The sequence below is a fragment of the Sander lucioperca genome, chromosome 17 (genome assembly GCF_008315115.2).
Source record: "Sander lucioperca isolate FBNREF2018 chromosome 17, SLUC_FBN_1.2, whole genome shotgun sequence".
NCBI lineage: Eukaryota > Metazoa > Chordata > Actinopteri > Perciformes > Percidae > Sander > Sander lucioperca.
In genome coordinates, this window is record NC_050189.1 from 31,023,674 (window position 1) to 31,036,194 (window position 12,521).

Here is a 12,521-nt window from a genome sequence, read left to right on the forward strand (position 1 = left end):
TGATGAAGTGAAACACATTTTTTGTATAAAAAGAAAAGAAACACGGCCGCTGTAATGAAACAGTGAGAGAAAGCGAGGCAGACGATCATGGACCGACTGAATGTGTTAGCAGCCTAAATATATACATTAACTGACCGCTGCTCTGAACTGAAACCGTCATAATCATACCATTCAAGGATTAGGCTACTAATCATTTGGACAAATTAACAGTTGTACTCTTTGCCTTAAAAGTGAGCAAAAGATAATGTTACTCAGAAAATTTACCACGAAGATCAATTTTCTACAACGCTAGAGTATGATGCGTAAATATCTCTTTCACTCTGTTCCTCCCTCGTGGGCTAAAATATACATTTCCTAAGTCATATTAACTTCCACTGCTCGCTTTTAATGCAAAGTGTACAACTGTTTGCTATTCCGCTATTATCTGCCATCGCGTTTTTTTTATAGAGGACGAGTTTCCTTCTCTACATATTATATGCCTTGCTCCCTTGTGGACATAGAAAATAAAGACATTGAAGAAATTGGACTCTAAAATCTAGAAATTATAAAGATAATTAAGTGATAAATTCCATGCACACTGTAAACATGAATGGAACACAGTATATTCATCAGTTATTTCCCCCCCAGCAAAACATAAGGTCAAAAACCATTGGGGTGTCCTCTCCCCTGTTGTTACATGAATGTACAGTAGCCTACATCACTAGATAGTTACTGGTCCAGTGAACTAAGACTATAATTTGGGAGGATTGTACAATTAGGATATGTTCTTTAAATTGTACAATCCTCCCAAATTATAGTCCCAGTTTACTGGACAACACAATGATCCTTAATGTTAAAGAATTAAAAAAAATGAATCAACTAAATTAATTCAAGGTGCATTGGTCAACTCTAGAAATGTACAGCGTTGTGTGTATTGCCCTTAGTAACAGACTTCATTTAAAACACATTTGAAACTTTATCAGCCTTTTCTACTTATCTCAACAACTGCCATAATATATTCATCAAACTTCTAACAACAATATGAACAGCAGTCTTCATACAGCAATATAACAGTAACAATGACTGTCACATGAATAATTATTAAAAAAATGATGGTCCCAACTTTAAATAATAACAGTACTTAAATGAACAGCAATATGCACTTGTTGTATTTTAATCCAGGCTGATAACAATAGGGTAAAACCACTGCTGGGTGATCAGAAAAGGCTCCAGGATTAATAAATCCTGGCTGTTAGCCTGGTCAGGAGCAGGCTAGCTGCACAGAATAAATCTCCATAGTGATTTATGTGCCTCCACTTTCGTGAAACCGAGTCAAGGCTTAAATCATCCAGGATAACTGATAAATCCCGGCTTAATCCTTTATCTTGGTTTTGTGAAACAGGCCCCTGGACATGTTTTACTGGTTGGACAGTATAAAAACAATAAATAAAGAGAACAGGACACAACTTTTCTTTCGCTTCTCTGATTCGTCCCATTTTGTTGTCTCTATCTATTTCTTCACTCACACTGTCACTCTGTCAAAATATGTACACATGTGGTACGCTCCATAGGGTTTATCACATAGTGGACCCGTGCGCTGACGTGTACTAACATGTGCAAGTGACACGGTAATTGGCCAGTGAAACATGATCATTATAGCAGGCTCTAAATCGAACACAACTAAGCCACACAGTCAACGGACGGGACGCAGCACTCCACAATATATACAAAATATTGCATACTTATTGCGACACTTTCGATATAATGTTGCGCAACGTGATATCGCGATAACGATATTGAGTCGATATATCATGCACCCCTATGGAGCACCCAAGACCCAGACACAGTCTGAGCTCTGAACTGTGAGTCCAAACCAACTCAGGGCCAAGTCAAAACTTGGACTGACAAAAATCCCTTCCCCATATTCCTCTCTCCTGTGTTTGACAAGTGTTGGCCAGGTGCTCAGCCACACAGGACATCAGACAGCGCTGCAGTGATCCATGTCTGCCTGTGGAGGACGCTGCAACAGCAGAGAAGAAGAAGGTCACCACTGTTTCCTCTTCGAAAAGAGAGACACTGCTATCACCTGAATGGAGCACACTGAGGAAAAAGACTGAGGACGCTGTGAGTTGAAGCCAAAAACGTATCCGTAGGAAACGTCAATAATCTTGTGTGATTTGCTAACCTAATAACTTCCTCATGTAAACCATACAAGATGTTGATTTGTAATGCATCTGATGTACAGTTTTTATCATCCCCTATGTTTTGTTATGTGTAACCTTTTGACATCTTTAGAGGGCTGATTGTCATGGACTTCCTCCTACCCCTCAAGTCCATGTAAGTGTGAAATCTAACAGCATGTGACCAACATTAAAAGCTGACCAACGGCAATGCCCTGATGACTAACAAGATAAGCTTCCTCCAGTGGTGTGGTCTAATGTATTGTAGGGGGTATACTGTACTGTATATTGGACTGTATTTTGGCCAGAATCTGCATTTGGGGGAAGGGTTGGGGGGCATATCATAGTGGGGGGTCAGGGTGTCCTCCCCCAGGGAAGTTTTGAGCATCAACGACTTAATTTCCTGTATTCGGATTCACTTTTATGCACCAATTTACGGGGGAAATACCTTTATTTAGCCTATGTAAAGAAGAAAAACACAGATGACAATTCAAAATATATCAAACATATAATGGAAAGTATGTTATTGCATGTCATTGGGCATTTTTAAGTGGGTATATGTAAATCCTGGAGCTTTCTTAGTGGGTATACTGCGTATACCTGCGTATCACGTAGACTACACCACTGGCTTCCTCGCATGGCATGACACAAGCTGCACTTGGAACAGTTTTTATGTAAAAATCCAGCTGATGTTTTTGTCGCTGCACTATTCCATCAACTATTTTTTTAATGTATTGTGCTTCAGTTTATTTCCTCAAAATTCAGCCTGATATATTTGGTATCTTTGGAAACCTCAGCACCCAGCTGGTATTTGCAGTCACCAATGTGCAATGTAGCTTAGTGCAACTTTAAAATACATTACATAATTCATGAGTCATTATTGTAATAATCATACATGCTGTTTTTGTTAGTGTGGATATCATTTCAAAATTGAATGAAGGGTCACTGTAACCATGTCAGACCATTGGTGATTCAGTTACTGTACTGCTTCTGTAGATGGGAGCCTGCTTCTCCAAAGTCTTCAACGGTTGTCCTCTTAAAATCCACTGTGCTGTCACATGGGTTTTACCCAAGACAAGAGGTAAGACAACAAAGTCTCTTAATGTCCTGAAGATGTGCTTCAAAACAGAATAAAGTCAGCTTTGCTAGATATGTCATCAACTGTAAACTTAACAAGATGAATGCCTCACATTCATATTATGGTGTCTTTGTGTCATGGTGCAAGGAAACCTATTTTCCCCTTTAACAAACATGTTTCCTTCTTAGATCAGTACCTTATTCTTGGGGCAGAGGAGGGCATTTACACACTGAACCTTAATGAACTTCATGAAGATACACTAGAGAAGGTAAAAAAAGGAATGATCCATATATTTCCCATTATTTTGTTGAAACACAATACACTGCTGGATGAGTTATGAGAATCTTCTTATCCTATATGTGCTTTGCAGACTTGGAGAAGGCTTATATTGTGTCCCTCAGGGAGCCCTGTTGGGAGTACTGTGGAAATGTTGGGTCTTTGCTACAAGCCATCTGGTCCTTGTATAACTAACACGAGAGCTATGCTCACATTCTGAAAAAAGTAATTCAAGCATGCCATAAGTGGGTGTTGGGTGTTGGGATGTTTTCCCCAGTCAACAATTTTAGTTTTTTTAAGGATAGAATGTGTAAATGCAGCAGATGAGTGGTAGATGCTAGAACATGCCCACCGAACAAGTCACCAAACCAAATCGTTACATGAATGTACAGTAGCCTACATCACTAGATAGTTACTGGTCCAGTGAACTAAGACTATAATTTGGGAGGATTGTACAATTAGGATATGTTCTTTAAATTGTACAATCCTCCCAAATTATAGTCCCAGTTTACTGGACAATACAATGATCCTTATTGTTAAAGAATTAAAAAAAATGAATCAACTAAATTAATTCAAGGTGCATTGGTCAACTCTAGAAATGTACAGCGTTGTGTGTATTGCCCTTAGTAACAGACTTCATTTAAAACACATTTGAAACTTTATTTTAGTATGATGCGTAAATATCTCTTTCACTCTGTTCCTCCCTCGTGGGCTAAAATATACATTTCCTAAGTCATATTAACTTCCACTGCTCGCTTTTAATGCAAAGTGTACAACTGTTTGCTATTCCGCTATTATCTGCCATCGCGTTTTTTTTATTTTTTTATAGAGGACGAGTTTCCTTCTCTACATATTATATGCCTTGCTCCCTTGTGGACATAGAAAATAAAGACATTGAAGAAATTGGACTCTAAAATCTAGAAATTATAAAGATAATTAAGTGATAAATTCCATGCACACTGTAAACATGAATGGAACAGAGTATATTCATCAGTTATTTCCCCCCCCAGCAAGACATAAGGTCAAAAACCATTGGGGTGTCCTCTCCCCTGTTGTTACATGAATGTACAGTAGCCTACATCACTAGATAGTTACTGGTCCAGTGAACTAAGACTATAATTTGGGAGGATTGTACAATTAGGATATGTTCTTTAAATTGTACAATCCTCCCAAATTATAGTCCCAGTTTACTGGACAACACAATGATCCTTATTGTTAAAGAATTAAAAAAAATGAATCAACTAAATTAATTCAAGGTGCATTGGTCAACTCTAGAAATGTACAGCGTTGTGTGTATTGCCCTTAGTAACAGACTTCATTTAAAACACATTTGAAACTTTATCAGCCTTTTCTACTTATCTCAACAGCTGCCATAATATATTCATCAAACTTCTAACAACAATATGAACAGCAGTCTTCATACAGCAATATAACAGTAACAATGACTGTCACATGAATAATTATTAAAAAAATGATGGTCCCAACTTTAAATAATAACAGTACTTAAATGAACAGCAATATGCACTTGTTGTATTTTAATCCAGGCTGATAACAATAGGGTAAAACCACTGTTGGGTAATCAGAAAAGGCTCCAGGATTAAATAAATCCTGGCTGTTAGCCTGGTCAGGAGCAGGCTAGCTGCACAGAATAAATCTCCATAGTGATTTATGTGCCTCCACTTTCGTGAAACCGAGTCAAGGCTTAAATCATCCAGGACAACTGATAAATCCCGGCTTAATCCTTTATCTTGGTTTTGTGAAACAGGCCCCTGGACATGTTTTACTGGTTGGACAGTATAAAAACAATAAATAAAGAGAACAGGACACAACTTTTCTTTCGCATCTCTGATTCGTCCCATTTTGTTGTCTCTATCTATTTCTTCACTCACACTGTCACTCTGTCGAAATATGTACACATGTGGTACGCTCCATAGGGTTTATCACATAGTGGACCCGTGCGCTGACGTGTACTAACATGTGCAAGTGTAATATGTGCAAATCAACCCTAAAGTTAGCTATAAAGAGTTAGGGTAAAAGACAGGGTTTGGGTTAGGGTTACATTTCGTTACTTATACGGCGAGTCACGTTTTCATGTATAATGAATTATAAAGTAGATTATTGCTGCTTTTGACCTTATATTTATTCACTACAATGTTGCGTTGTAGCAGTGTTTACTCGCGTTGTTGTTAGGTGGATACTAGCATCTACCCAGAAGAGTGGAGAAGGTCCAGTTTGATGACCTCAGGATTGCATGTAGCCAACGGTTGTCTGACGCGTCACGACAAAGTGTTCACGGGAAATGTAGGATCAGAACTACAAGCAGTGATGCCAGTAAAGATTACGTTTCCAAGACATACAAAACCTCCCAAATTTCTTGGCGTAAAACAGACCAATCTGGAAACATTTCTTCAGTCTGCCGATTCAAAAAGACGCTTCGCTTCATTCATTCATCATTGGCCAAATTGGCTAGTAACTTTAAAATGTTACCTGCTGAAGTTAATTTAATTTTGGCGGGTGTCAATTTAAAGTCCTGATCACCAGAGATATTTGTGTAGTGTATTAAATCCAAGCACATGGTCAATCTGGACTCAAAGGAATTGTTGGATGTCTTTTCTTTCTTCCCACAGCTGCTCCCTCAGCGATGCACCTGGCTGTATGTTATGAACAACGTGCTGATGTCTGTATCAGGTAACAAGTCTCTTAAAATGTCGGCTTTGTCAGAAAACACAACAGCGTTGTGTGTTACCCGCTGCTCTAACAAAGTATCCATCCTGCAGGCAAGTCTTCCCAGCTTTATTCCCACAGTCTGTCGGCTCTGTTTGAACAGAGAGGACCCCTTCAGAAGAAACACAGCAGTCTGTCACTCAGCACCAGCCGCTTCACTGAGAGGATCAGCTCCAGGTAGGACCGGACATTAGCTACACTGTAAATATGTAATGCTAGAGCTGTAGGTGCAGAGTGAAAGTGCCGTGCTTGCAATGTTGTAATGTAACAAAGTACAAATACTTTGTTGCTGTACTTAACTAGAATTTTCACGTCTGTATTTTACTTATGTAAAACTTACTTACGTTATTTATAGTTCTGGAAACTTTTACTTTTCCTCCACTACATTTCCTAAATAAAATGTATACTTTTACTCCGATACATTTCCCTAAGCATCTTTGTTACTCGTTACTACAAAATAAAATCAGAACAAAGTTGTTAGACTGCGAAAAAAGCAGGTTTGGTGAATCATTGCTCCTAGATTGTTTCTGTTTTTTCTTTGTTGATCAGCTCTCTCAAAATATGCAGTGTTCGGTTCTTTAACTTTAAATATTACCTGGAAAGTCCTGGAAAAGACTTTGAATTTGATATTTAAGACGGTGTCATATTCAAAATGAGTGAATATTTGCAACAAAAAAAAAACAATAAAGTTGATCAGTTTGAACTTAAAATATCTTGTCTTTGTAGTGTATTCAAATGAATATGGGATGAAAAGGATTTGCAAATCATTGTATTCTGTTTTTATTTACGTTTTACACAACGTCCCAACTTCATTGGAATTGGGGTATGTATAAGGAAGCCACAATAAAGTTATTTTTTTACTTTTACTTCTAATAATTAAGTACATTTAATATCAGAAAGTACAGGAAATATCAGATACTTTAAGACTTTTACTCAAGTAATATATATATATATATATATATAAAAGGTGTCTTTAACTTCGACCAAAGTCATTTTCTGGTAAGATACTTATACTTTCACTCAAGTATTGCTTTCAAGTACTTTATACAAGACTGCATGCTTGGTACTACCACTGGGTGGCACCAAAGTAAGCTATTCCTAAACCTACACATGGTGGCTGTAAGTGACAGCTATGTGAAAGGTGTTCTTACTGAACTGTGTATTCTCTCTCAATCCACAGAAAGTTTGCCATATCAGTGAAGATCCCCGACACTAAAGGTTGCAGGAGATGTAGTGTAGGTAAGTAATGCAGACTTTCCTCTACATCACATGTGTCAAACTTAAGGCCTCGCAGATTTTGATCCGGCCCGTATATCAATTTAGGTTCACAATAAATTTCAGCCCACCTCGTTTTTGTTCTTGGCTTTTTTCTAAGGAACTTTTTTGCTGACTTTTTTAGGGTTTTATGTCAAACAAACTGTAAGTGAGAAGACTTCATAAGACATGCAATAATGCAGTCAAAGATTTGACTTTTTCAAAATAAAAGCATGTCAATAAACTATACATGCCTGGCCCTTGATGTGATTCTCATTTTCCAGTTAGTGAAGTTGATTTGTGTTTATTCAGTAATAACTACAACACACTCTCCGCCTTTCTGCTCTCCCTCAGCAAGAAACCCATACACAGACAGTACATTTCTATGTGGGGCAGTTCCATCTGGCCTGGCTCTTCTCCTGTGGTATGAGCCTCTTCAGAAATTCATGCATCTAAAGGTTTGTACAGACACTTTAAATGTTCTTCGTGAAATATGGGGCTTTATGTATTTCTGTTGTTGAGCTTCAACCTATACTGGTCTTTTAGTAAAAATCAGCTCTGGTAATATTTAATATGTGGTGTGTTTTAAGCCTGGCTTGAACTAAATTAGGCATCTTTTTTTTTAAGGAAATTCGGTTTCATAAAGGAAGTTTAAATACTAAGTCTGACCTTGTTACCATGGAATCCTATTTCTTCCTCCTGGTGATATTAAGTTTCATTGCTTCGATGGTGATGGCAAGAATAGCATGCATGCCTGTGTCTTTATTAAAGTGAATTAGTAATGAATCACCCTCATGCATGAATCATACATGAGAAGTGAAAAAAGCAGATGGGGATGTTTTTTGATCATGCACAACAAAACAAAACAGGCTAAATTAAATCCCCCTTGATATAATGCCATTTGGCCAGCCATGCCAAAACACTTATTTATGAACTTCAACATTCAATGGAAAATGATCTCAAAATGAAATAGCACAACGTGGTGTCAACATAAAACACAGCGCTTTCAAGCCGGAGAATGGAGTTCACTCTGCGGCGAAAACAAAATACTTTCACCCAGGAAACGCCACCCAGTTAATCCAAACCACAATCTTTTTCCTAAATTTAGTCGTTTTGGTGCCTAAACTTAACTGTCAGCGCCGCGTGACGCTCACTTTTTCTGGCTAAACTCCACTACCACGGTCCCTCTGGCGGTGCCTGTAGCCGGCTCACAGTCACCTATTGTAAACAACTGCTGTTGGTAGCCGACGTCCCGGAGCCATGCATCCCCCCCGACAAATCGCACCCTGCATGAGCATAGACAATAATAGCCTAATTTTGTACATGATCCATGATGAGGGAGATACAGATAAATAAAAATGCATGGCAAAAATAGCATATTGTCAATATTTTAGAGACTCAAATTATTTAGAAATCATGTTTTCAGGGGAGCTCATGTCTTAAGAGCTCATGTCGGTAAGAGGAGCTAAGCTTCCCGTGGCTCCCTACCCTGCCCCCTTAATTTCTCTCCCCCTTCCCCCCCATTTCTACACTGTCCCCTTTCAAATAAATGCAGAAATGCCAAAACAATAATCTGAATATCAAATTTTGACATGGAAAATTGACATGGGCCTCAGTAACTGCATACTGCATACAATCTGAGCTTTCTCACTTAAAAATATCTGATTTTAAATGCACCTAAATTAACAGGTACAAGCACTCCTTCATCCCCACAGCCATTTCACTTGTAAACTCAGTCCGGGGGAGGAAGTAGTAACCCCTCAATGCCCTTGGCAAAGTGTGTAGTTTAGTTAGCGATATGATGTGGTTTGTATGGACGGTGTGAGGATGAGGATGGTGATGATGGTGGTGGTGATGGTGATGATGATGATGACGATTATGATGATGATGATGATGATAATGTCTATGCTGCTGATGGGGACAATTTGTGTTACGATGGAAGAGATGTGGCAGTGTCCTCATTCTGCCGCTTTTTAAGATGTTATTGATGCTATGTTTTGGACACTTGGAAATGTCAAAGTCAGTCACCACTGACTATTGTTGATCTTCTAGCCCACTGGTACCTTGGTCACCCCCGAAAAAAAAAATAAAGTTGAAGTTGAATCAACCTTGACACATGACTGTAGCTTCATAGTGACAACCATTTGTTCTCTCTTTAAATATTGCTTCAATAAAATCAAGAAACAGTCCCCCAGAAATGTGTCTATTAAAAATAAAAGAGGGTCATACAGCCAATCTGAAGGATATTTACACATCTTATATAAGCAGTGGTCTTCACTATTTCTTTCATGAGAGCCACACTGATAGGACATAGTCAATAGGAGAGCCACTTTTACTGCAAAGTATCAAAAGTTACATCCAGTCATAAATAGCATTTCTGCTTATCATCCCTAAACATACAATATGCAATTTTTTCTACATTAGCCCATCATGTATCTAACCATCCAAGAGCACATTCAGCATTAAGAGCTGGAAAGACCGCTTGCCCAAACTGGCAACTTCGCTGGAAGGAAGGGCAGAGCAAGTTTAAACATCTTTTCTAGTCTATATTTCCATCTTGTAATGCCACTGTTTTGGGTATTTTTTTAAAAATATAAATAATTTGTAATTGAGCAGACTTGTTTTTATGAAATATCTGTATTGACTGCATGATCATATCACCGTATTATTTATTATTATTGGCGAGCCGCAGGAGGCCGTGCAATGAGTAACTGTTATATAGTATAGAACGCTAGCTACTAAAAAATGCTAATTGTCTTATTTTCCTGGTATTATATATATCTATCTATCTATCTATCTATCTATCTATCTATCTATCTATCTATCTATCTATCTATCTATCTATCTATATATATATATATCTGGCCAGATTCCTATTTGAAACTTCAAAGTTATTTAATGTCATTTTGCATTTTACATATGTCATTTGCAGCACTTTAAAGAAAATGCACAACATTCACATGTACCTCGGTCCCACAATCCCATGCTTCCAAAAGAGCACAATGACAAAGTAAGCGAATAGAAGAGTTCAGTGTTCATCTCTATGAGAGTGGGCATTTTGTAACACAAGGATGTGTGGTTATTGTGGATTATTATTTCTGAGTTGAAAGCCGAGTAAAAAGACTATTCAGTATCTCCAGAAATCTGAATTATTGCTAAAAAGAGACATCATCTGTTTCCTGGGCAGAGTATATTTGGTGCCTTAATTCACAACAATATAGTGCCTTCTGTGTGAATTGATTCTGACACAATTCCTGGTGAAACATTGAATGTGTGTCCTGTTATGTCACACTTACCTGGTTCTATCAATGCCATTGTTAGCACCATGTAAGCTGACTCTTCCTCTTTGTGTTGTGTTTGCCTTGCAGCACATAGCCATGAGGCTACCTGACTCTCTGCCCATATTTGAGCTGCTGGTGTTGGTGTCAGATGAGTTCCCCCAGCTGTGTGTCGGGGTGAGAGACAGTAGTAACGGGAAACGCCCAGTCAGCCAGCAGCTCAAGTTTGATATCATAGAGCTGAACAGCACGCCTATCTCAGCGCCAGGTAGGATGGACTGCTGTCTGTACTTTAACTTTTTAAAGTAGTTTTTAAAATCTGCCATTTTACTTTTATCCAAGTATGTTTTCTTTGAAGTATTGTACTCTGCTACATTTCAAATCTCATCCGTTACTGAGTAAAAAAAGTAAATAAAAAATGTTTTGCGCCGTTGCTTTGGCAAAGTATCTGTCAAACAAACTAAAATGAAAAGCGCGGTATGCAGTGGTGTAGTCTCATGTATTGTAGTGGGTATACTGTACTGTATATAAATATATTGGCCTATAAATATGGGCCAGAATCTGCCTTTGGGGGGGGGGGGCATATCATAGTGGGGGGTCTGGGTGTCCTCCCCCACAGTTATTTTCAGCGTCAAAGACTTCATTTCCTGTATTCGGATACACTTTTATGCACCACTTCACAGTGGAAATACCTTTATTTAGCCAATGCGAAGAAGAAAAACACAGATGAAAATTCAAAATATATCAAAAAGTATGTTGTTACATGTCATTGGGCATTTTTAAGTGGGTATATGGAAATCCTGGAGCTTTCTTAGTGGGTATACTGCGTATACCTGCGTATCACGTAGACTACACCACTGGCGGTGTGGCTTTGTGCCCTTATCAAATCGCAAAAGACTGTGATTTAATTAAAGCTATAGTACGTAGTTTCTGTCTCCCCCATGAGGAATTCTAAGTAAGGACACAAAACTGGCGACGCGTCCACATGATACAAGCCTTCCGTTATCACGCACCCCCCACCAAAAATTATATTTCCCCCCTGCTGTTAAAAAGTGACGTTTTATGAGTACATTTTATGTGAGCTACGTTTTACATTTACTTGAGTAGATTTTTAAACCAGTAATCTAACTTTTACTTAAGTAAAAGTTAATCAAAGTAATAGTACTTTAACTTGAGTAGAATATTGTTGTACTCCTTCTGCCTCTGGCGAGCTAAGCTTAAAGCTCCAACTCAGCTCTCTCCTCCGTCTCTTTGTGGGTCTGCAGATAGTGGAGCACTCAGGGCAGTACAGGTAACCCAAATGGACAGAGACACTGTTCTCATCGCATTAGAAAGTAAGTCCCATCCATTTTAACACATGTTCCAAATCCTCCTGCCACCTTTCATACTGATTAATAATCTACTGTATCTCCATTTTGATGCTCGTTGGACAGAAACGGTTAAGATAGTCAACCTCCGAGGGCTTCCATCCAAAGAGCTGGCTGCTGAAATGGTCTTTGACTTCCCCATTGAAACTCTAGGTAGACACAATCCTGTAATTAACACAGTGAGTGTTCTTGATGTCCCTGCTGACAGTTGAGTGACGTGACATGTTCTATCAGTCTGCTTACAGGACAGTGTGCTGGCTTTCTGGAAACATGGCCTTAAAGGGAAGAGTTTTCATTCAAATGAGGTGATTAGCTTCGACATTTCTGTCATGCTGGGACTGCCATGAGTTTGTCATATTTGCACCATGTCTATAAAAAGGTGAAT

At 38.5% G+C, this 12,521-nt stretch overlaps 1 protein-coding gene across 6 annotated transcripts in view; it reads left to right on the forward strand.

The window, feature by feature from the left end:
• The window catches only part of map4k2 (mitogen-activated protein kinase kinase kinase kinase 2), a 57,634-nt gene that overhangs the window by 40,778 nt on the left and 4,335 nt on the right, over nucleotides 1–12,521 (forward strand). For 5 of the 6 annotated variants that reach the window (XM_035993734.1, XM_035993736.1, XM_031290165.2 and 2 more), the window contains 12 exons: nucleotides 1,928–2,103; nucleotides 2,275–2,316; nucleotides 3,156–3,240; nucleotides 3,426–3,505; nucleotides 6,141–6,201; nucleotides 6,291–6,414; nucleotides 7,418–7,476; nucleotides 7,846–7,949; nucleotides 10,860–11,037; nucleotides 12,035–12,103; nucleotides 12,203–12,289; nucleotides 12,371–12,441. In XM_035993734.1, the coding sequence (XP_035849627.1) occupies nucleotides 1,928–2,103; nucleotides 2,275–2,316; nucleotides 3,156–3,240; nucleotides 3,426–3,505; nucleotides 6,141–6,201; nucleotides 6,291–6,414; nucleotides 7,418–7,476; nucleotides 7,846–7,949; nucleotides 10,860–11,037; nucleotides 12,035–12,103; nucleotides 12,203–12,289; nucleotides 12,371–12,441 (1,136 nt within the window). The remainder of the gene's footprint in view (nucleotides 1–1,927; nucleotides 2,104–2,274; nucleotides 2,317–3,155; nucleotides 3,241–3,425; nucleotides 3,506–6,140; nucleotides 6,202–6,290; nucleotides 6,415–7,417; nucleotides 7,477–7,845; nucleotides 7,950–10,859; nucleotides 11,038–12,034; nucleotides 12,104–12,202; nucleotides 12,290–12,370; nucleotides 12,442–12,521) is intronic. The other variant, XM_035993735.1, reaches the window with a different exon arrangement.